Source organism: Oryctolagus cuniculus, chromosome X (assembly GCF_051225735.1).
Source record: "Oryctolagus cuniculus isolate XC-2025 breed Fujian yellow rabbit chromosome X, ASM5122573v1, whole genome shotgun sequence".
NCBI classification, from domain to species: domain Eukaryota; kingdom Metazoa; phylum Chordata; class Mammalia; order Lagomorpha; family Leporidae; genus Oryctolagus; species Oryctolagus cuniculus.
In genome coordinates, this window is record NC_142888.1 from 90240980 (window position 1) to 90266306 (window position 25327).

A 25327-nucleotide genomic window follows, 5' to 3' on the forward strand; every position below is an offset into this window, starting at 1 on the left:
GACTAGAACCCAGTGTGCCGGTGCCGCAAGGCGGAGGATTAGCCTAGTGAGCCGTGGCACCGGCCACAGATTCTTCTTAAAACCTGGACAGACAGCTCTCCCAAGTCCCAGCTCACTCCCACGTGGAAAGGGCCATACTCTGTCTTACTTTGCACACCTACAAGCAATCAAAGTGCTTGGCATCCCCAGCTGGATCCACCACACCAGGGTGAAGCCACACTGCCCTAAAGACCAGCAGGACTCAAACCTAAAGAAATTTGGTCAACGGAATCTCTGGAAGATTTGTGCCTACTCTTTAAAAGGAGCCCAGATGAGTAAAGACGCCCTCCCAAGGCCTTCCTTTTCTCTTTCTACTGGCATGCTTCCTACCTGTACTCCCAACCAATGCTTCATCCTTTATTAGGCAACTCCAAGCTGCAGTCAATTTATTGGCCAACATTTCTTACGGCTACTCCTGCTGGCTTTGTCTGGAGACACAGGGCTCATCTAGGAAAGCATGGCCAACCTCTCTAAGGTAATGGGCTCAGACAGAAGGGTTTATGTACTACTCGACTTCTACTGGGTGTCAGGGTGTTCACACACCAGTTAAAAAAGATAGCCTCTCACATCCTGTTAAAGGACCTATCTATACTAAGGTCACACTAAGGGCTAAAGCCCCTCTTTGCCTCAGCTCTCTTGAGTATCCACAAGGACACCTCATGGGATCCCTTAATAGCTCTTTTTGTAACTTTACGTAACTGTGCACACCATGGATCATGCACTCTCCCTCAAGCCCTCCTTGCTCTTCTCCTCTCCTCCAAACATATCTGTGGCACATTGGCTTCATTACACTGGGAGCTTCTGCCAGGGAAGGCCTGTATCAGGTAAACGTTTTGCTCTGATGGCGGACTCTAATTGGGGCAGCATAGGAATAGACAATTGCTCCCTCATTCATGAGGATGGCAAGTTGGCCCAGACTTTCATTGACAACACTAGACGGGTCATGTTCTGGGAAGATTGGACGAGAAGTACTTCCCACATAAACACCTCATGTTGTAGTCCACTAACTTCAGCTTCCTTTGCTGCCACGTACTTCTTCAAACGCACCACTACCGAAAATTCCCAACTTAGTATGTACCGCCTCTCTGGATGCTTCCCTCCTACAGCGGGGTGGATATACTTTGTGGAACTCTTGCTTACCAATGCTTACCTTATAACTGGACAGGGCTCTGCACCCTGGCCTATGTCTTGTCTACTATATCTGTTGCTAATGCTTCAGTCCCCATATCAATTCCCTTATACACTACTTCTCGAGTCTCCAAGAGAATTCCCCCTGATCCCTGTCCTGGTAGGGATCAGCATGGTGGCTGGAGTAGCAGGAGTTGCTATAGGCACAACAGGGGCAGTATCAGCAAACAATATTTATACTGCCTCTCCCCTGAACTGGCTGGTCTTAAGACCCAAATAGCAGCTTCTCGCTTCACCCTCCAAAATCAGATCAACTTTTTGGCTGCAGTTGTTCTCCAAAAGAGAAGAGCATTAGATATGCTACCTGTTGCCCAGGGAGATGTCTGTGCCATGCTCTAGGAAGAATGTTGTTTCTGGGTCAATCAGACTGGACAGGTACAAACCCAAATTCATACTCTCTTGGACAATGCCAAACAACTCCAGGACCAGGCCAAGCAGGATTGGGATTGTTGGCCCTACATCTGGTCATGGAAATCCTGGCTATTCCCTCTCCTTGGCCCTATAACTTCTGTAATCTTGCTGCTTCTCTTTGGACCATGTGTCTTTAATACCCTTGTTCGTTTTATCTCTAATAGGATAAAACTGTCAAGCTTCAGATAGTCGTCAGACAAGGCTTCCAGCCCATCCCATTGGACAACCTAAGCAGTCCTCTGTACTGAGCAGGACCGTCTTTCCAAGGCCACTTTCAAACACCATAGGAGAGATAGCAACAGGAAATACCCATATCCATCTCTATGCTGACCATTTGTCAGCTTCCAAAGTAGCTATAGAAGATGGACCTCTAGCCATTTATCCCCATCATAAGATTATGGATCTTTCTCTCTTTTTTTTCTTTGACAGGCAGAGTGGACAGTGAGAGAGAGAGACAGAGAGAAAGGTCTTCTTTTGCCGTTGGTTCACCTTCCAATGGCCGCTGTGGCTGGCGCACTGCGGCCGGCACACCGCGCTGATCCGATGGCAGGAGCCAGGTGCTTCTCCTGGTCTCCCATGGGGTGCAGGGCCCAAGCACTTGGGCCATCCTCCACTGCACTCCCTGGCCACAGCAGAGAGCTGGCCTGGAAGAGGGGCAACCAGGACAGAATCCGGCGCCCCGACCAGGACTAGAACCCAGGGTGCCAGCGCCGCAAGGTAGAGGATTAGCCTAGTGAGCCACAGCGCCGGCGATCTTTCTCTCTTAAGCGGGGAATGTTAGGTAGGAAGTCAGAAATGAACCTATGTGTGTCAGAAGGGCCTTAGGAAATTGACATCTACAGCACTGCAACATCCGCATTGCAGTCACCCCATAACCTTCCAGGTGCAGCCCAGTATCTGCACTTCAAAGTCCTGCCCAGATCCTGATGACCTTCCAGGAGGTCCTGCCCCTTCTACCTGGCCTGATAAACATCCTTCCTCTAAGGCAGGCACCGTAGAGAGAAGCCCCCTGGCAGATGCCAGTCAGGCTTCCTCTGTCTTACAACTTCAACGTCACCCAAAAAGTCCTTTGTTCTGGAGGAGAAGAAGGAGAGGGGGAGAGAAAAGGCAGGAAGGCAAGACCCATCCCCTTAAAAACCCAGGCCTAAATGTAAACTAGGCACTCTCTCTCAGGTTCTGTCTGGAGAGGTGCCCATCCGTTCTAGTGGCTGTCCTTACTCTAATAAACTTTGCTACTTTGCTTTCCACTGAAAAAATAAAATAAATTGAAAATATGTAATTGTAAAAAGTAAAAGAAAAATAAGAAAGAAAGGAGGCAGGAAGGTGGGAGTGAGGGATGGAGGGAGGGTAGGCTGGGAAGTATTATGCTCTTTTTTAAAAAAACCTATTTATTTGAAAGGCAGAGTTGAGAGAAATAGATACTTATATATATATATATATATATCCATATATATATATATATATATATATATATATATATATATCTTTCATCCTCTGGTTTACTCTCCAAATGGCTACAATGGCCAGGGCTTGGCCAGGCCGAACCCAGGAGCCAGGAGCTTCATATGGATTTCCCATGTGGGTGCAGGATCCCATGAATTTGGACCATCTTCCACTGATTTCCCAGGTGCATTATCAGGGAGCTGGACCAGAAGTGGAGCAGCCAGGACTCAAACCAATGCCAGTATGGGATGCTGGCACTGCAAGCTTCAACTTTAATCTGCGGAGCCACAGGGCTGGCCCTATCATTACGCTCTTAAACCTATATTTACGAAATACACAAAATTTGTTCCCTTTACATAAATAATTTTTTTAAAAAATCAAATAAAATTGAAGTAAAAATCTTTTGTCAAGCCAAAAACAATGGAACAGTTGATGTGCACTGATGCATTTGTGTGGTTGGTTGTTAGGTTTGTACCTGCAGCTATGTAATGCAAGAAAAGTTGTATAAAACAAAATCAGAAACTATAAAAGGATATCATAAGTCTGAAATCAAGGTGCCAACACTGATGAGTTCCCACTAGAGGCTTTGGGGTGGGACTGGGGAGGGGGAACTGCTTCAAAAGTCATTCTTTCTTTTTTTAAACTTTTATTTAATGAATATAAATTTCCAAAGTACAGCTTATGGATTACACTGGCTTCCCCCCTATGACGTCCCTCCCACCCGCAACCCTCCCCTTTCCCACGCCCTCTCCCCTTCCATTCACACCAAGATTCATTTGCGATTCTCTTTATATACAGAAGATCAGTTTAGCATACATTAAGTAAAGATTTCAACAGTTTGCTCCCACACAGAAACATAAAGTGAAAAATACTGTTTGAGTACTAGTTATAGCATTAAATCTCAATGTACAGCACACTAAGGACAAAGATCCTACATGAGGAGTAAGTGCACAGTGACTCCTGTTGTTGACTTAACAAATTGACACTCTTGTTTATGGCATCAGTAATCACCCTAGGCTCTTGTCATGAGCTGCCAGGGCTATGGAAGCCCCCTGAGTTCGCTGACTCTGATAATTTTTAGACAAGGCCATGGTCAAAGTGGAAGTTCTCTCCTCCCTTCAGAGAAAGGTACCTCCTTCAAAAGTCATTCTTTCTGTTGGAAGTATTAAGTTACTTGTAATTGATTTATGTCCACATTTCCCTGTTTACTGCTGGTTGGGACCACTCTTGGCTCCTAGGGTTGACCCACCTTCCTTGCCCCTTAGGTCCCCTCCATCTTTCAACTCATGAGTGAAATCATTATCATGCTTTAAAGCCCTGAATTCTCTGTCTCTGACTTCTAGGCCCACATTTAAAGGGATATATGTGTTCAGCATAGGCCAACCAGATGACTTCCCTTTCTTAAAGTCAACTGTGCTAGCTAAAATTGCCTAATCATGGCAGCATAATCCAATGTTTTTACAGTCTGGGGGATTATGCAGGATTAGGACCCCAGCAGGCAGGATTTTAGGGTCATTTTAGTACTCTGCATCTTCCAGGTGTCAAATAAATAAGATAACTTACCAACATCAAGAATGAAATAAAGTCATCATAAAGGAGTGGCATCATAAAAATAAGAGCAGTAAGTATCGGTTCCTCCATAGAAGCAAAGCTGCAGCTAGCAAAAACTGACAGAATCAACATTTTCAGAACACTTAAATCTAATTAAAAAAAAAAAACTTACAACAACCAGAAGAGTACAGTCAAGAAACAGGTTGCTAAATGTCATTAAAAGGGAATTGTGGAGTTTTTCATTACCTGCCTAGCATCCTTTTTTCCAGACTTGTGTAGTTCATGAGTCTGGCAGCCAGATTTCTAGTGCTTCTTGCTGGTGGTAGAGATTTCAATACATACTTTGTTCTCACAAATTGTAGTCATACTTTCTGACCTCTCTGTAGGGTCTGTGAGGGACAAGTAAAGAGAATGACCACCGTTTGGAATTAACCCTCCTCCATCAGACGTGGAATGACTTTCTGGATGGCATCTCTCAAAATCATCTAACATGTATACTATTTATAGCTACGTGAAGACAAGGGAAGGCACAGGAGGGAAACATCACAAAGACGAAAACAGTAGGAAGGACAGGTTAAGAAGAGTTTTTTGAAGGAATAAATGTTTTGAAGGGCTGCTGCATAGCAGGGAATCCAGAGTGCAACACACATGCTCAGAAAACATCTAAAAGATGAGCTGGCCTGTGCATCTAGCTGATCTTTGGGATCCCTAAAATGTTGAAGTGAAGGCTATAGCCAAGCCTTAGGATGCCTAACAAAGTGTTCAGAGTGCCTTGGCTCAGAGTGCCTTGGCCAGTCTACAAAAAATGAAGGATTTTTTTTTCCTTTCCCCATTTCTTTTTGTGTTGATGCCTTTTGGGAAATCTCTGTCAAGTCACTGATATGAATTGAATTTTATGTTCCCCCAAATTCCTATGTTGAAATCCTAACCCTCAATGTGATGGTTACTGGGGCTTTGGAAGGCAATTAGGTTTTCAGGGCATAGTCCTCATAAATGGAAATAGTGCTCTTATAAAAAGGACCCCAGAGGGCTTTCTTTCTCTGTGTCTACCATGTATAATGAGAAGATGACAGTCTGCAACCCAGAGGAAGGTCCCCACAAGAACTCAAAAATGTTGGCAACATGTTCTCAGGATCTCAGCCTCCAAACCTATGAGAAATACATGTATGTTATTAATAAGTCACCCAATTTGTAGCCTTTTGTTATTACAAAAGCCTGGAGCTTTGAGGAAAATGGAAAGATGACTTCAATGTATATAACTGACCAGTAATTTAGCCTGCAAAAATAGCATGAATAAGTAAATCACCAAAAAAAATGGTGGTAGCAGCTCAAAATAAGAAATTACTGAGGGGTCGGCGCTGTTGTGCAGCGGGTTAACGCCCCGCCTGAAGCGCCGGCATCCCATATGGGCGCCAGTTCTAGTCCCGGCTGCTCCTCTTCTGATCCAGCTCTCTGCTATGGCCTGGGAAAGCAGTAGAAGATGGCCCAAGTCCTTGGGTCCCTGCACCTATGTGGGAGACCTGGAAAAAGCTCCTGGCTCGTGACTTCAGATTGGCGTAGCTCCAGCCGTTGCAGCCATCTGGGGAGTGAATCAGCAGATGGAAGACCTCTCTCTCTGTCTCTGCCTCTCAACTCTGTGTAACTCTTTCAAATAAATAAATCATAAAAAAAGAAATCACTGAGTATATATATTCTGATTTACAAAGTCACCACATTATAATACTCCAAATGTCCAGTATCCTGCAAAAATAGCAAGGTAAAAAAATAATACAGAAACACAGTAAAGTCGCATGAAAGAAAACAATACTGACAGGAAACTTCCATGTGGAAGTCCAGATATTTGAATTACAAGGCAATGGCTTTAAGCAAATGCTTAGGGATATCACTACCACTCCATTTTGTTTCTCAGCACCTGCTCTTGCAAGAACCCATGATGCCTGGGCCACAGCCTTGAGGGGACTGGAGGAATCAGGGTTGAGCCGCTTAAGCCAAGGATTTGTGTTCTACCGTCCATCTGAAGAAATTAGTTGTGGTTTGGTTACAAGTGAGAGCAAAGTGCGTATCTCCAAGTTGCCTTTTGCTGTGACAGTGACTTACATCAGATACTTCCAAATATCGCGAAATAATAAAGGTCACGAAAATGTAAGATAAAGATACCATTAAGAGCAATGTGGTTGCATTTATTTTATTTTTGGATAAAGACTCTGCACAAAATTGTACCAGGGCAATAAACAATAAATAGTTACTTGGTAGACTGATAAAAGCAAGCATTACTATTGACAATGGAAGAGCGGCTGAGTTCATCTGAAGACAAAATTAATTGATAAATCTAAGTGCCACAAATGCGGAGAAATTGAACAGTTAAGTTATGCCTATTCTAAAAATACGCTTGGAGAACTTAGAACTTCCAGCAAAGAAAGAGAAAAAAGAAAACTGAACCAGAAGAAGAAATAGAGTAGGGAGAAGAAAGTGAAGATGAAGGTGAAGGAGAGACTCTGTTCCGGACAGCCTCAGCCAGGCCATAGCCTTCCGGCAAGGCAAAACTGAAGAGCAAACCAAAATGGAAACCCATTCAGGGGGTCCCTCAACATTAGATGACTCATGAGGCCCAAGTTAAAGGAAATCAGATTTTAGTGATGAGGAACAATGTGGTGATTAAAATTATAATTATTATGTAAATAATCTTAAAAGAGCCTTGGAACATAAAGCTCAGCTGGAGACTGAGGTTCCTTTTTGAATTTGAACATAAGACCACTTAATACCAGATAATGTTTTACTAGAAAATAGTTCACACAAAATTTTAAAACATATAAAGCATCGTGTTTCCATCTTGCCAAGACACAGTACAGTTGGAGCGCACCTAATCTGAAACAAGTACTTGGTTCCATGCATCCACATGGAAGAGCTGGATTGTGTTCTTGCTGTTGACTTTGGTCTGAGCAACCTTCAGCTGTTGTGGAATGAGCCAGTGGATGGAAGATTTCTTTCTCTCTTTCTGTCTCTGTCTGTCTTTTATTCTGTGTATCTCTGCTTTCCAAATAAATTAAACGAATGAATCAGGTTTTTAAGTATTTCCAAAGAGTTAAGAAATTCATGGTCAAATAACTTAGGGAAACAGGAGAACACTGAATATTCAAGTATAATATATCAGTAAAGATAGAGAAAATATGAAAAGAAATTGAAAAGAAATTCTAGAACTGAAAATTACAATAGATTAAATGTCATACTATATGAATAAACAACAAGGTTTTAACATTTTCCTTTATGTAATGGAGACTACTCTTTTAGTATGTGTTTTTAAGATATCCACACTGCAGTAAATGCCCTTTTTTTTTTGACAGGCAGAGTGGACAGTGAGAGACAGACAGAGAGAAAGGTCTTCCTTTTGCCATTGGTTCACCCTCCAATGGCTGCCGCGGCCAGTGCACTGCACTGATCCGAAGGCAGGAGACAGGTGCTTCTCCTGGTCTCCCATGGGGTGCAGGGCCCAAGCACTTGGGCCATCCTCCACTGCACTCCCGGGCCACAGCAGAGAGCTGCCCTGGAAGAGGGGCAACCGGGACAGAATCTGGCGCCCCGACCGGGACTAGAACCTGGTGTGCCAGCGCTGCTAGGTGAAGGATTAGCCTATTGAGCCGCGGCGCCGGCACAGTAAATGCCTTTCTAATGTAATGCATGTAGAGTTCTGAAAATTGATCAATGACAAGAAGTTAAGTAACACAAAATATGAAGGTGGAATCATAATTTATAAACTGGTGGTACCTCATAACTCACCTATGTGGTAGTTAATAGGATAGCAATATAACCTGAAGATTTTGTACCACTATTAATTTAAACGTAACTTCTCAGAGAATTAGGACCACTGGTTTAGACCCTGCTTCCGTTGCTTAATTCCTTGTAAGAGTGCTTTGATATGAGTCTCTGCTCTGCTTCCAATTCTAGATTCCTAGATTCCTGCTAATGCACACCCTGGAAGTCAGAGGGGAGGTCTCAAGTATTTGGGTCCATGCCATGTGAGAGACCCAGATTGTGTTCTGGTGTAGCCCCTGCTATTGCAGGGAAAGAACAAATCAATGGATGGAAGATGGTTGCATTCTTTCAAATAAATGCAACCTATATTTTAAACGATGCCCACTTGTTATCCAAAGCAGAAGCATTACAAAAGTGAGGAAAATAAATTGTTCAAAGGTCCCATTCAACTCATGCCTGAAGTATGGAACTGCTAATTGCCAACTGTTGAGAAAAGTCCCAAGGAGCAAACTAGAATGTGATTATTCTGTGCTATTGTTCTTTTTAGGAAATTAAAATGACTGACTGAACCCCCTTATGAAGATGGAGCACCAAGTATCATCTAACATCTACACTGGGCAAATGAGCTGAATCACAACACACCACACTGCAAGTGCAAATGTGAGATCTTTTGCACAGTAATTCTTCGGGAAGAAGAACAAGCAGGACAAGTATATGGGACAACAGGTGGAATGATGGTGAGAGTTGTGAAAAGGCCCATTTCCCACCCACCCACCTGGGTGCAAACCATAAAACTGATCAGTCTGTGAAAATTCTCAAATATTAGGAGTAAAAAGTCAGTTTTAAAATGTATCTGTCTGGGGCTGGCACTGTGGTGCAGCGGGTTAATGCCCTGGCCTAAAGCACTGGCATCCCATATGGGCACTGGTTCTAGTCCCGGCTGCTCCTCTTTTGATCCAGCTCTCTGCTACGGCCTGGGAAAGCAGTGGAAGATGGCCCAAATACTTGGGCCCCTGCACCCACATGGGAGACCTGGAAGAAGCTCCTGGCTCCTGGCTTCGGATCAGCACAGCTCCAGCCACCTGGGGAGTGAACCAGCGCATGGAAGACCTTTCTCTCTCTGTCTCTACCTCTCTCTGTAACTATGTCTTTCAAATAAATAAAATAAATCTTAAAAAAAATATATCTGTCCCCTCTCCTCTCTGCCTCACCTCTTCGCCCTTCCTTTCTTCCTTGGTCCTCAATAGACAGCAGGCATTTCTTGGGAAGCCCTTGTTTGTTTCTTGCCACATGTCTGCTTCTGCAGGCCTGCAGGTAGAACATCTGACAGAGTCACACTTAATACTAAGTAATCCCTGACTACAAAATAACCTGTGTCCTTTTCATTGGAATTCGTGGACAAACTATCCATGTTGACAAGCCTGATTTGTTTGCTAAGGACAGACAGGGACAAGGGACAAAGGTGTGTGGCAAAGAGAATCAGGGCCTCTCAGCCATGGCAATGTAGGTTCATGTCGGGGCAGAAGAAGTACAAGCTGAGGCACAGAACATACAGCATGCAATGTCACTCTTTATTAGGAACATAAACAGCAATACTGAGTGGGGAAAGGAAACATTTGGCCTTTCAAGTGGTTACGTTACCATCTCTACAATGAACTCTGCAATAGACAGCCATGTCTCCAATCTGAGTTGTGAACTTTGCCTTATATTGGAAAATAAAAACAATGACATGGATCGGGACATGGAGGACATCCAGGGGATCCTTTTATGTGATTTGTTTGAAGGCCTCCTTTGGGATCTTGCCCTGCATCTGGAGGGAAGGAGTAGGAATATCAGAAGGGTCAGGAGGCCCGAGTTCCACCCCCAAACCACCTGATGTCCACCTTTCTGAAGGCCCAGAGACATCCAACATTGACCCGCTTGTTTCCCAGACCTCACCTGGAGGATAAGGAAGACCTGTGCCGCTCTGGTGTAGTTCCATCCATTCTCTTCAAGGCACCTGGCGGGGGCAGGTGGAGACCAGGTGATTACTCTGTCAGCTCCACAGAACACACATGCCAATAACATTCCACCCCTTCACCATGCTACTCTTTCATTGGAACACATGTACCAGAATGAGTACTACTCTATCAATGAAGACGACCTTTTGAAAATTCACAATGTCTACAATAACATTCATGCCACTGAAATTCACAGAAAAATAGAGGTGTTCAAAACAAGAGAGCTTAGCATAGAATCACACAATATGTGACCTTTAATGACTTGCCACTTTCATTTACCAAAATAATTTCAAGGTGCATCCATGGCATAGCCTATGTCAGAATTACTTTTCATAAGACAGTATCAATATTCCACTGTAGAGATGTGCCATGTTTATTGATCTATTCTCAGTTAAAGGACAACGGAGTTGCTTCCATTTGAGACTAATATGAATAATATTTCTATGAACATTCATGTCCAAGGTTTTGAATTAACATATTCTTTTATTTCTCTTGGTATATACTTAACCATGGAGCAGCAGGGACTTGAATGGGCACTCATATGGTATATTTCTGTTGCAAGTGGCAGATTAAGCTGCTGTGCCAAACACAAGTCCTGAATACATTACGTTTTAAAAAATCTACACAGGTCCGTATAAAAGTAATTTTAGAGAGATCCAAGATGGCTTAATAGGGTATAGCTAAACTAATTTAAGCTGCTCTGGGATATGAAAAGAACATACGAAGGACCAAGGTTCCAGGGGTCTGAATGATGGATATTTTCAATGAAGAAGTGAAAAAACAACAAAGCTCTGTGAGACAAGAGGACAGAAGACAGAGACACTGCTGTAGCCAGCTACACAGCACAGCCAGCTGCAGGCTATGAGCCACCTTCATACCTTGTTAAGGCAGGAAGAAATTACTGCACATCCTGCCGCCCACATTTTAGCTGAGAGAGAATTCCATAGTCACCCACTGACTTTTACCTCACCCTGAGGAGCTGACTGGGGTCTGAGCAACAGCCAGGCTTGAGTTGCTTCCTTCCCCTTCCCCACTCCCACAGAGCACCATACTCAGCAGCAAAATGTTGGGCAGTATGCTTTTCTTCCACTCCTACCAACAACAGAAGCACAGTCAGGAGGAGAAACCATCTTCTCAGAGAGGAGTGAGGCAAGCCTAACACTGCCTGAGAGAGAACCTTGCAGACACAATGAATTTGAGTCTGGCCTGGAGCACACTGCACACTAACCCTGTGAAAGGAGAGAACATTTGCTGCTTTCCATCCCTCCCCACAAGGCCTTCCAGTAACTAGCGGGGAGAAGACACCATCTTAACAAAGCAAGTGCAGGCTACCACAGCTCACACGTGCACAACTAGGGGATTTTATCTGAGGGATAAATTCATGGTCTCCACTGACTTTCAGTCTCAACTGGAGGATTGGCAGGAGGTAGAGCACCCGTTTAAGCCTGCGAGGTGCTCTCCACACCTCACTGTATTATGGCACCCATACTCAAACTACAGGGATGGAATACAAACAGACATCTGGCTCTGGGAATGCCTCGTCACTCTTCATGAATGTGCCTGGGGTGGAACATTGCAAAGGGTTCTGTGTTCACGCTGAGGACAACACAGATCCTTTGTGTGGTTCATGCACCTGTGTGGGTGGGGCGTGCAGCCACTGTGGGCTCGCCCCAAGTGTGTTGATCACCTTGGCAGAGAGGAGATGAGGCAGTGATCACTTGAGCTGAAGTGAGAATACCCTACCCATCTGCTGACAATAGAGGAGATCTACTTGGTGTCACCTTCAACTCTTGCACCGTCACCAAGCACTGACCAGAGATCCCTGGCCCCACATAACACACACATCTGCATATTCACTGAAGGAGCAGACACTCCACTAAGCCAAAGAGGCATATTTCAGAAACAAAGACATCAGAGGAGAAAACCAACAAGTGGCCCCACAAATGCCCAAATATAAACAGAAATTCAAGAAAGATGAAAAATGAGGAAAATGTGACTCCCCTGAAACAACACTTCAATATTAGAATGTGAAGATGAAAAGACTGACAAAATGCCTGAAAAAATTCAAAATAATGATCATAAGATTACTTTAAAAAATGGGAAGTAAATTCATGAATTAAAGGAATAACATGCATGACATGGATGAAAATTTTTGCCAGGAGATGGATATATTAAAGAGAAAACAAACTGTAATTTTAGAAATGACTAATTCAATGTCTCAAATAAACAATATAGGGAGAAACCTTAAACAACAGACTTGGTGAGGCAGAAGAAAGAATAACCAAGCTGGAAAACAAATCTCAGTCACACACAAATACACACACACTGAAAAATTAGAAAAACTGAAAACAGTGCTTGAGATTTAAGGGATACTATCAAATGACCAAACAGAAGGGTTTTAAGAGTTTCTGTAGGTGTGGAAAGAGTGAATGAGTTAAGAAGGCCTATTCAGTGAATTAACAGCAGAAATTGAAAGAATTTGTCACATTTATCTAGCATTTCAAATGATGCTTAAGGAACAGAGAAAGAGAAACAGGAAGCAGAAACAGAGAAAGATAGTCATTATGAAACAATGTGAAGGCAGAAAATTCTCCTAGTGAAAGTACAAGCGAAATTGAAAGCAAATGCTAGGGAGATTAATGGAAAATGGCAGAACCAAGTCATCAATAATAACCTTGAATGTAAATGGCCTAAATTCTCCAATTAAAAGACATAGACTGGCAGAATGGATTAAAAAACATGACCAATCTATTAGTTGCCTGCAAGAAAAACACCTCACCAACAAAGATACTCACAGACTGAAGGTGAAAGGATGGGAAAAGATATATTCTATGCTAATGGAAACCAAAAAAAGAGCAGTAAAAATATCTTAATACCAGACAAAATGGACTTTAAGACAAAAACTGTTAAAAGACACAAGGGCATTATGTAATGATTAAGGGATGAATTTGACAGGAAAATATGTCTATAGTGAATAAATATGCACCTAATGCCAGGGCTCCTGGATATGTTAATGGATCTAAAGGGAGACATAAACTTTAACACAATGGGGGATTATAACACCCCACTTTGATCAGTGGACATATCAACTAGACAAAAAAATCAACAAACAACAGAGAAAATCTACACTAAAGAACAAAGGGACCTAATTGACATCTGTGGAACACTTATTACCTCAGCTGCAGAACACACATTCTTTTTCATCACTGAATGTAATTTTCTCTAGAACAGACCATATGCTAGGCCATAAAGCAAGTCTCAAATAAAAAAAATTGAACTAATACCACAATGGAATGAAGCTGGAAATTAACAACTTAAGAAATTCTAGAAAGTATGAAAACACATGAAGACTAAAGAACATTTCCTGAGTTAACAGTGGTACATGGAAGAAATCAAAAGGGAAATCAAGAAATTCCTGGAAATGAATGAAAATGACAACACAATATATAAAAACATATGGGGGATACAGCAAAAGCAGGGTTAAGAAGTAAGTTTACAGCAGGTAATGCCTACATCAAGAAACTGGAAAGGCATGAAATAAATAATATAACAATGCATCTCAAGGATCTAGAAACATAAGAGAAGAGAAATAATTAGAGATGAAATAAACAAAACTGAAACCAAAAAATGGTATAACAGATCAGCAAATTGAAGAGCTGGTTTTTTGAAAACATAAACAATATTGACACACCACTGGCTCAACTAGTCAAAAAAGGGGGAGAAGACCCAAATTAATAAAATCAGATATGAAAATGGAGATGTAACAATGGATATCACAGAAATAAAAAGAATCATCAGGAAGTACTACAAACAACTATATACCAACAATTAGAACATCTAGATGAAATGGATAGATTTCTGGACACATACCATCTACCAAAATTGAATCATGAAGGCACTGAAAACCTAAACAGACCAATAACCAAGATGGAGATTGACTCAGTGATAAAGTCCAGTCCAACCAAAAAAAAAAGCCTAGTACTGGATCGCTTTACTGCTGAATTCTACCAAAATTTAAAGAAATAACTCTAATTCTTTTCAAAGCATTAAAAATTATTCAAAAGGGGGGAAATCCTCCCAGACTCATTCTATAAGGCTAGCATCATCTTAATTCAAAACCAGGAAAATATACAACATAGCAAAGGAACTATAGACTCACATCCCTGATGAACATAGATGCAAAAATCCTCAACAAAATACTAGCTAATTGAATTTAACAACAAATCAGAAAGATCATTCACCTAGACCAGGTGGGACTTATCCCTGATATGCAGTGATGCCTCAACATATGCAAATCAATAAAAGTGATAAATCATATTAACAAACTGAAGAATTAAAACCACATTATTATCTCAATAAATGTACAGAAAGCATCTGATAAAATACAATATCCTTTTATGATTAAAAAAGTTAAGTGAACTGGCTATAGAAGCAACATTCCTTAACACAATCAAGGCGTTATATGATAAACCCACACTAGCATCATGTTGAATAGAAAAAGATGGAAGCATTTCCACTAAGATCTGATGCCTACTTTCACAATCGCTATTTAATATAGTTCTGGGGTTTACAGCCAGAGACATTAGGTAAGAAAAAGAAATCAAAGGGATACAAATTGAAAAGAAGTCAAATAATCCCATTTGCAGATGACAGGATCCTATATATAGGGGAGCTGAAAGACTGCACTAAAAGATTATTGGAATTCATAAAAGAGTTTGGTAAAGTGGCAGGATATAAAATCAACACACAAAAATCAATAACCTTTGTATACACAGGCAACACCATGGCTGAGAAAGGATTTATAAGATAAGTACCATTCACAATAGCTACAGAAAAATTATATACCTTGTAATAAAGTTAACCAACAATGTGGAGGATCTCTGCAAAGGAAATTACAAAAAATAAAGGAAAAATAGAAGAAGACACAAAAATGCAGAAAAATCTTTCCATGCTCATGGATTAGAAAAATTAATATTATCGAAATATTGATAATACTCTAAACAATTTACACATTCAATGCAATTCCAATCAAAATACCAATGATGTTCTTCTCAGATCTATAAAAAAAATGCTAAAGTTCATATGTAAAAACAAGAGACCCGGATATCTAAAGCAAATTTAAACAATTTAAAAAAATCCAGAAGCATCACAATACCAGATTTTAAGAAATATCCCAGGGCAGTTATAACCAAACAGTCAGGTACTAGAAAAAAATTGACCAACAAAACAGAATAGAAAGCCCAGAAATAAATCCAGACATCTACAACCAACTAATCTTTGATAAACAAACTAAAATAAATCTCTGGGAAAAGGACAGGCTCTGCAACAAATTGGGAAAATTGGATCCACGCATGCAAAACTATGAAACAAGCCACCTACCTTACACCTTACACAAAAATCCACTCAAAATGGATCAAGGACCTAAATCTACAACCCATACTATCAAATTTCTAGAAGAAAATGCAGGGGAATATCTGCCAAGACAGTGACATAGGCAAAGACTTCTGGAAAAAGAATCCAGAAGCACAGACAATCAAAGCCAAAATTCACAAATAGGATTACATCAAGCTAAGAAGCTTCTGCACTTCAAAGGAAACATTCAGCAAAGTGAAGAAGCAACCAACAGAATGGGAGAAAACATTTGCAAAGTATACAACTAATAAAGGATTAATATCAAGAATCTAAAAAGAGCTCAAGAAACTCAACAATAGCAAAATAAACAATAAAGAAATGGCAAAGTACTTGAACATGTAATTTTCAGAGGATGAAATTCAAATGGCCAACAGAAACATGAACAAATGCTCAGAATCACCAGTCATCAGAGAAATGCAAATCAAAACCACAATGAGGTTTAACCTTACCCAAGTTACAATGGATATCATCCAAAAATCAAAAAAACAATAAATGTTGGTGAGGATGTGGGGAATAAAGGTACCCTAATACACTGTCGTGGGAATGTAAAATAGTACAACCAACACAGAAGACAGTTTAGTGGTTCCACACATATCTGAAATTAGATCTACCGTATGACCTAGCCATCTCACGCAAACAAAATTAAATTAACATATGCAGGAGTTATTGGTGCTCCCATTTTCATTGCAGCTCAATTCACAATAGCCAAGATATGGATGGGGCCAGTGCTGTGGTATAGCCGGCAAAACCACCACCTGCAGTGCCGGCATCCCATACGGGCACCACTTTGAGTCCTGGCTGTTCCAGTTCCTATTCATCTCTCTTCTATGGCCTGGAAAAGCAGTAGAAAATGGCCCAACTCCTTGGGCCCCTGCAACCACGTGGGAGACCTGGAAGAACCTCCTGGCTTCTGGCTTCAGATCGGTGCATCTCCGCCAGTTGCAGCCAATTGGGGAAATGAACCAGTGGGTAGAAGACATCTCTCTCTCTCTCTTTCTCTGCCTCTGCGCCTCTGTAACTCTGACTTTCAAGTAAAATAAATAAATATTTTGGGAAAAAAAGATGTGGAATCAACCCAGATGTACAACAACTGATGATTTTATTTTTAAAAATATGGTATATATACATGATGGAACACTACTCAGCCATAAAAAGAAGGAAATACTGTCTTTTACAACAAAATGGATGCAACTGGAAACCATATGCTTAGTGAAATAAGCCAGTCTCGAAAATAAAAAATCATATTTTCCCCGATTTGTGCTAACACACAGTGTAGCAAAAAATATAATGTGTACGAGCAAATTTCACATTTTGAGATCTGATTATTGTTTACAACCCTTGTCTATACTCTTTAGGAACAGTGGGTTTTCTGCTTACTACATATTGAATTCTTTATTTAGTGGAGGGTTAAGCTGACTATAAAATAACTAAAAGTATGTCATTGTCAAAATTAAAAGAAAAAGATAAGAAAGGAAGGATGAGAGAGGGTGAGAGCATTTGTGGGAGGAAGGGTAGAGTGGGAAGTATCCTTATACTCTTCAATATGTATATATGAAATGTGCTCACCTTGTATAAAATATAAAAATTTAACAAAATAAAATAAACAGTAATGTCTTCCCACATGCACACTTTATATAGAAGCAAAATATTCATAGTTGTTTTTTTTTTAACAGGCAGAGTGGACAGTGAGAGAGAGAGACAGAGAGAAAGGTCTTCCTTTGCCATTGGTTCACCCTCCAATGGCCGCTGCGGCCAGTGTGCTGTGGCCGGCGCACCGCGCTGATCTGAAGGCAGGAGCCAGGTGCTTCTCCTGGTCTCCCATGGGGTGCAGGGCCCAAGCACTTGGGCCATCCTCCACTTCACTCCCTGGCCACAGCAGAGAGCTGGCCTGGAAGAGGGACAACCGGGACAGAATCCGGCGCCCTGACCAGGACTAGAACCCGGTGTGCCGGTGCGTGGTGCCGCAAGGCGGAGGATTAGCCTAGTGAGCCATGGCGCTGGCCCATAGTTGTTTTTAAAAGTTGCATTGAGTTTTAATTTTTCACACCCCTTTGTTCCAACTACTCCCTATTCCCAAGCACACCCATCACTCACTTCCTGCACCACTCAAATTTCATCCCAGACAGAGAGGAGAAAGCTTGCTCCAATTCATGCTGCAGCTGGGAAACGGTGGGTGTACAACTGGAGCATGGAATGCTTCCTGGGATGGTGAAGACTGTATGGACATTGACAGGATTGACGTTCCTCACAAACAGTTGATCATTCAGGATACAAAGCCTGGAAGGAAATAGGTCTTCAACTAACTACACAGGTGACATTCCCAGACTCCCAACAGACTCATCAATAACCACCGCCACTCAGCAACTGGATTCTTTACATACCCTTACTGTTTTAAATCCCCAGTTCCTTGACTGGAACCCTCTACCCACTCCCCCCAACACACACACACACACACACACACACACACAAAGAGCCCCACGTTTGGAGGGACTAACATCTTCACTCAATCTGTGGACTTCACCCCAATGTGTTTTTCTTGTACAGCAGCACAAGAGAATGGATACAGTTATCCTCACTGAGTCATAGAGAGGTGGAGTAATTTGAGCAAGGTCCCATAGTGCTGAAGTCAGGAAGATAACCAAATTACGAATCAATAGCCCAAGCTCTTGACATTTATTCCACACTGTTCTTTCCATCTATTGTTGGCCGTTCCATATATTGAGATATCCTGAGTACTATACCACCACATTCCCACACCACTGGCCAAAGGTAAAAATGGGTGTTCCCACTAGCAACACAGCACTTACATGGAATTCATGCTTGGGATAACGATGAAAGTCCGGGTGAAGGCAAACATCAAATTCTGAGAATTACTTTCTATATAAAGGGCAACAAACAATGATACTCCCTTAGAGTTGTACATGCCATACCCTTTCATACAGCATTCCCTGTCTGTGTCTTATGTTGAAGGGTTCAGACAGAGAAAATTGTTCACTTGGGGTCAGGACAGCCTGGCAGAAATGGAGAGGATAACAATTGGGACAATCCACTTCTGGTAACAGGGTTCCTCTGTGACAAAGCACCTTACATGTTCACTTGATTCCTGTCTCACATCTGACCAAAAGATGAATAGTACAACCCCATTTTTCATATGAAGCAACTGAGGAGACAGACAACTGGACCAAGGTCACAGAGAAGTGCCTGTGATAGTGCCGTCAAACTCCACAGCCTGTGTCCCTGATGCCTGAGCTCTGTGGGGCAGACAGGCATGGTAATGGGTTGGGACAGGGCAGTTTTAAGGGCAGAATGGGGGCAGAATAACACAAAAGGAATACAAGAAGAAAGGAACAGCTTCTGGAAAAGCTGGATGAGTTCTGAGAGGGAGCAGTGGGAGCTCTGAGGTGACAACTATATAGAAACTCACCTCCTCTGAATAATCCATTAACAGCAAAACTGATCATCGTATCCTAAAAGGGAAGAAATAAGGTGACCAGGAACCTCCTTTAATTCCCACCTAGCTCCATATGCCTGGGGCCTGCTTGAGGGAGGAAGCAGGCACTCACCGTGTGGAACCACATGTCTATTGAGAAGGAGTTAAAGTCATGTTGAGTTCTTGGCAACATACTGAGGGCATCCACAATGGTATGGTTTCTGTGCTTAAGCAATTTCCTTCTCAGGTCTGTGTGGGACAGAAAGATAAGATTTGTGCTCCCAGTCTCTGATCCTTGGCCCCTACAACTGTCTGTCCCTTTTATACCCTATTACCCAGTCCTCCCCATCACACACGTACAGGAATCCTTGATATCCTTCATATTCCTGTTGTTCTTGACATAGCCATAGAAGGCGCTCCTATTTGACAAAAAAGAACAATAAGCAGTGGTCCAGGCAGTAGAGATGTTTTCAGGAACTGACCTGTGCCTGCCTGGCAACAGGGCCCCAAAGTCTAAACTGCAGTACTCACGGGTCTGGATCCATGGAGTGGAAGGCAGTGCTCAGAGAGAAGCAGGCCTTCTCATGGTAAACACTAATGAGAGTACGGCGATCTCCATAGTCATAAATAAAGTAATATCTGTGGGGGAGCAATGAAAAATTTTACTTGAAAACTCCTGTGAGCAGACCTGTGCTGGCCTGGGAAGCCTGTTTCAGGCTTGCCCTTCCTCATAGTTGCTGGCATACTTACTGTTGCAGGAAATGCAGGATCAGATTTTTCAGTAATTCAGGTCCTTCATAGCTGTCCTGGAATAAAAACTCATTTTAGATGCTGCGGATGATGTATCCTCACTTGCACCATCCCAAATCCCTTGCTCCTTACCTTGCAGGGCTTCATTAACACAATTTCAGTGACAGCGCGAGGGTATAACTCTCTGCCATCCTGGGGAAGGGAATGGGAAGTTAGCATGAAGATCAGGAAGGTGGTAATGGATAATCCAATTGAAGAAATTGGCCTGGGGGAACAAGGGTCAGCGCCCAGGTAAGAAATGGCTCCTGAAATTCCATGAACAACATTACAGTGTGCGTTCACATTGTGAGGAGACTGGAAATCTCTTCTATTACATGCAACTTGTGTGTGTGTGTGTACATCCATATGTCTTTGCATGTTTATGAACACACTTCCCACAGAAAATATTAATGGCTTTCATTGGAATCTATGTTCTCAATGGCTTGGGGACAGGTATGGAGATCATGGTAGAAAGAGGAGAGTGATGACTACAGGTACTCACCAGGCGCAACAAATTGGGGAAACAATCCAGAATCAAACTGTTCAAATTCAAAAAGAGAATGAAGTGACTGACAGGTTGGGGTTGCACACCTTCTCCTTATTTGCATCTCCTTCTTCCCCTGAACTCCTTTTCTTCCCCTACTGCTTGAGTAGTGCCCACCTACAATGCCCTGACCCCATTCTCCAGGGCCACAAGAAGACCCATTGGGGCCCAGGCTTCCTCCCCATCCCTGTCTCCCTTACTTTCTGCCAAGTCACTTTGGGAGGCTTCAAAGTGAGCAGGGAATGGTATGGGAGCCCAGGCCTCTGCTACTTCTCAGGGTATCCAACATTCTTCCAGGCATGGAATGGACAAGACCACCTCATTCCCCAGGAAAGGCCCAGGAGCAGATTGGGTTATAGAGGGAATCAGACAGGGCTCAAGTGGCAGAGAAAGGCAGGCATGGGGATGAAAAGAGAAAGGAAGCTAAGGTAGGCCAGGCAGAGTTGGGGAAGAAATAGGAGAGTAGAAACAAAGGAAAAAGAAGAACCAAAAGCAAAGGGAAGAGACCATACCATCGTAGTGAGGGGTCAGAAAAGAAAAGAGCAGGAAGCGGCTCCACTGCTACAGCCCATCTCCACAGCAACCACTGCCTAGGTCTGAAGGTCCAAAATAGGCAAGAAAGGAGTGAAAGATCAGGCCCCAGCTCAGCATGGGGTGAAAGGTGCTGGTCCCCTCTTCAGATCACCACATTCTCTCCTCAAGGTCCCGTGCAGCTGTGCATGTCTGAGTTGTCGGTGTGTTGCCTGAGAAACTGGACCCTTCAGGGGCTCCTCTGAAAGATGTGGTGAGGAAGGAGGGAGGAGTGGTATCCCTGACAGGCCTGTCCTTCTCTCTCCTCAACCTCCTCTGCCCTTAACCTTCCATTCCTGCCTCAAGAAACCCTCTCTCACTGCTGTCAGCCCACGTTTGTCCCCCTGATTCAGGGAACCTGGGTTTCTCCCGAGGTATGTCCTAGCTCCCTGCATAGGGCCAAAGGAACTGATGTCAGGATGGCAGTCATCCAGGTACCAGCCCCTCAATGTGAGAAAGATCCCGGGTCAGTTTAGGACAGGTCATGGTATCTCTTTTGGAGCAAGGAAAAGAAGAACCTTCTCAGGACGTGGGAGGTAAGCCAGCTCCATCTCAACCTGGGGTCAAACAGGCCTGAGTCAGAATGAGGCTCTGGGATGTAGGAACTGTCTCAGTCAGGGCACCAGCACCTGGCTCAAGGTAGAGCACCTCTGTCCCTGGTAAGGACAGGGAGCCCTGCTTCCTGGAGCACACCTATGGGAGAGCACTCTGGAAAAGGCCGGTGTAGAGACGGGATACACACCCCATCCAGCTGGAAAGGAGAGCAGGTCGGAAGGAAAGGAGACTTCTAGGCAGAGCTGAGTGAAAAAGAGAGGAGAGAAAAAAAGAAAAAGAAAAAGAGGAGAGGGCAGGACCTTGTTCTTCCGACAGGACTAAGGCTGTCTCCCCCTATATGTGGCACTGTCTTGGCCAGTTCAAGCTCCCAAGGGATGAATGTCCACAGAAGGGTAATGGGCACTACCACTGACCTTACATAGGCAGCATGGTCACTGAATGTGCTACACAAAGGGTTTCCTTTCAGCCACAATTCTTCAAGCTTTAGCTCTTTCAACTTCTGTAACTCCAATGCCATCTTAAGCTGAGAAAAGCAGGGAGAGAACTGGAAAATGAGTTATGAGGAGAGAGATATCCAGGTTCCTGCACCCCCAACCCCCACCCTCACCTACAGGTACTTCCATTTGCATGCTGCCATCACACGATGTGCACCCTCACACACCCTCAACCCCAAATGCAATTGGCACCCTAGTCTCACCTCATTGTCAGAAAGGTTCAAGATCTTGATTTCTGGGGCCTTCCCTATGATGTCAGATAGGTCATCCAGCTGATACAGTTTGTTGTTGCGTAAATTCAAACAAAACAGCTTTTGGGTAGGAAAAGTTAGGATGATAGTTATATCTATGTCCTGGGAGACAAATTTGCCCTCTACCCTATCACCTCTACCCTTTGACCTAAACAGCTGACCTGGGCCTAGGACCTCACCTCAGGAAATTGCTTTTCAATGATATGCAGGATGGCAGCCATGCAGTGTCTTTGGTTCAGTATCATGTCAATATCATGGCCCACCAAGTCTTCAGGAAGCCAAGATAAGGAAATCAGAAGGATATATGTCCATCAGAACCAGGGCCAGCACCAACCCCTTCCCAAGTTGTCATTGCTATGTCTACAACCCAGGAATGCCCCCTGCCTTCATCTGCCAAGGAATAGTTACTGTCACCCATACCTGGATCATAATATAATCTCTGTAGATCAAGGGATTCTGTGTAGGCATCATATCGTTTGTTCAAGGTCAACTGCAGGAACAGATATGGAAAGCAGGGCTTTGAGGCCATTGGGATGCTGGTGACAGGGGAATTAAGGGCTACAGGGAGAAGAGGTGGGCCTGGAGAGTACACTATACAACACTTCTTGAGTCTGAATTACCTTTAGCTGCTCCATTTCCTCTGGCAGCAAACGACACTGTATGGAATAGGGTATAGCAGAGTGAGTAACAAAGGTAGGTAACTGTGAAAGGAGTGGGGGGATAAGTGCCAGAGCCTCTAATTCCGATGACCACCACCAGCCCATGGCCCTGAGAATCAGTATAGTCAATGTTCTCAGCACAAACCTTTCGGTTCTCAAAATGAAACTTGTGGCTCACCTCCTTCAGTGCAGATTCAGTAATAGCATCTTGAACAAAAAACTGGGCCTCGTTGTTGATGTAATGAAACTATGGAGCATGAACAACAGTCTCATGGATTAGCGGTCCCGGATAACCCAGGCCTCCTCTCTCCCCTATATCCACCCATCTGGCTTCACCATCCTCTCTTACATCTACAAAGCAGACAGCACATTATGAATTGAGTTTACAATTTTTGTCTTGCTGTAATTTCCCATGTATGGAACTTAAGTGCAAAAGGATGAAATCCACGATGAGAGTGATAAATTAAAGGGAGAGAAAAAGGCTCAACCAAGTGTTTTTTTTCAGACCTTGTAACTAGTTTTAAATGTCTCCTGCAGAAGGATCACTGACAGAATTTCTTTCTTTTGTGCCAAATATGGGTTTTCCATAAACATTTTCTCTCTCCACTTAGAATCTCTCTTCCACAGAGTAAACTTAAGTTCTTTTATGCAACCATCCTTTATAAGATTTCAGAATATTCTATCTCATGCAGAGCTTGACAAAATACTCACTGTGACCTTGATCCAGCATGGTAGAGTTCCATCCTGTTTCTCCTCCCCCATGTCTCTATTGGGGCGTTTTTTATATCTGCACAATTCTCCATGGACTTTGTCACGATTACATTTCTTTTTCCTCTTCTTGCATTCCATACTATATGGAGTGCTGGGAGAGGGACAGAAGCATGATTCCATAAGTGGTAATGCAGTCTTTTATACCATCTCCCATCACTGATACAGCAAGGCTGCAGTTACAGGACTGCTCAGCCATCACTCTATTTCTAGCATTCGTCAATGGTCCCATTACAAAGAAAAAGGAAGATTACACAGAACAGAAGAGGCACATGTCTTCAGGGGTTGCTTCATGTAAACCAAGCCCCTCATTCACCTACCACTCTAATTGTAGGTCCTGTTGGGTATTCACTATTGCTATGATTCTATTATTCTCCTGGTGGTATGAAGGTGAAGGCTTGTACTCATTATGTTCATAATGAAGATTCTCCTGGCATAAATAACCGTGGGATGAATCCCAATCTTTCTTCATTCCTTGATTAAGGGTACTAACAGCACCACATTCTGAAATTTGGAACAAATAAACAAGGTTGAAGACACATCATTTTCAGAGGTTCTACATCAAGTTGGTAGTGCAAGAAATGTGCTAACCTGGCCCAAGGCACCAATCAAACCCCAGAAAGTAGACTCTTCTAACTGTCTGGATATCTCACAGGCAGCACAGTTAGGAGAGAACTATTGAATGAAGAAGCACTGTGTGAAACCTTTTTAAAAATAGAGCAGGATGGGGCCATCGTTGTGGCATAGTGGGTTAAGATGTTGCACGTGACACCAGCATCCTACATGATTGCTGGTTTGAGTCTTGGCTACTCCATTTCTTTTCCAGTTCCCTACTTATGTGCCTAGGAAAGTAGGGGGATACAGCCCAAGTATTTGAGTCCCTGTGTCTCATGTGAGAGACACGGAAGAAGCTCCTAACTCCTGGCTTCAGCCTGGCCCAGTTCTGGCCTTGCATCCATTTGGGGACTGAACCAACAGATGGAAGATATCTTTTTCTGTAACTTTACCTTTCAAATAAATAAATAAATTTTTTTTAAATAGAGCTGAATTTAGAAAGAACAGAAATATGTGCATCCACAGGTTAGACTGGGCACCAGCCACATACTGGGAAGAAATCCCAATCTTGCCTTCTCTCAGGCTTCCTTAATCTAACAACAACACCAAAACCTGGGAGGCAAACTTTCTAATACCCCCTAATCCAATCAGTCACCAAACAGGTTCTATACAAGCTGACCTTCCTTTGCTGGAATGGTGCAAGCTTTTAGGACAGGTGACACTGAGGCAGTAGTCTCGTAAAATGCTCCACTGTTTCCATCATTGCTCTCAGTAATACTTGGTTTGAAATATCCAGAAAAAGCTTTTGCTTGGCCCACTCCAAAATGCTTTCAGCCAGGGAGACAACATTTCCTAAACTCATCTCTTCTATAGCAAGGGTATGAATCACAAACTAGAATCGTAAGCATTGACTACAAT

At 42.9% G+C, this 25327-nt stretch overlaps 1 protein-coding gene and 1 pseudogene across 1 annotated transcript in view; one reads left to right on the forward strand and one right to left on the reverse strand.

Moving 5' to 3' along the window:
* Positions 1–748: 748 nt before the first annotated feature.
* Positions 749–7237, forward strand: LOC100340792 (zinc finger CCHC-type and RNA-binding motif-containing protein 1 pseudogene; annotated as a pseudogene).
* Positions 7238–9977: 2740 nt separating this feature from the next.
* Positions 9978–25327, reverse strand: part of LOC103351963 (nuclear RNA export factor 2) — a 28093-nt gene continuing 12743 nt past the window's right edge. Inside the window, exons 3-21 of the mRNA XM_008273100.4 lie at positions 24175–24358; positions 23798–23948; positions 23265–23333; positions 23048–23083; positions 22848–22917; positions 22607–22695; positions 22380–22487; positions 22096–22205; positions 20516–20552; positions 20107–20166; positions 19975–20030; positions 19756–19863; positions 19585–19643; positions 19358–19473; positions 19219–19261; positions 18602–18671; positions 17889–18071; positions 10321–10381; positions 9978–10192 (exon numbers count right to left, since the gene is read on the reverse strand). Coding sequence (XP_008271322.3) covers positions 10148–10192; positions 10321–10381; positions 17889–18071; positions 18602–18671; positions 19219–19261; positions 19358–19473; positions 19585–19643; positions 19756–19863; positions 19975–20030; positions 20107–20166; positions 20516–20552; positions 22096–22205; positions 22380–22487; positions 22607–22695; positions 22848–22917; positions 23048–23083; positions 23265–23333; positions 23798–23948; positions 24175–24358 — 1655 coding nt within the window. The 3' untranslated portion in view covers positions 9978–10147. The remainder of the gene's footprint in view (positions 10193–10320; positions 10382–17888; positions 18072–18601; positions 18672–19218; positions 19262–19357; positions 19474–19584; positions 19644–19755; positions 19864–19974; positions 20031–20106; positions 20167–20515; positions 20553–22095; positions 22206–22379; positions 22488–22606; positions 22696–22847; positions 22918–23047; positions 23084–23264; positions 23334–23797; positions 23949–24174; positions 24359–25327) is intronic.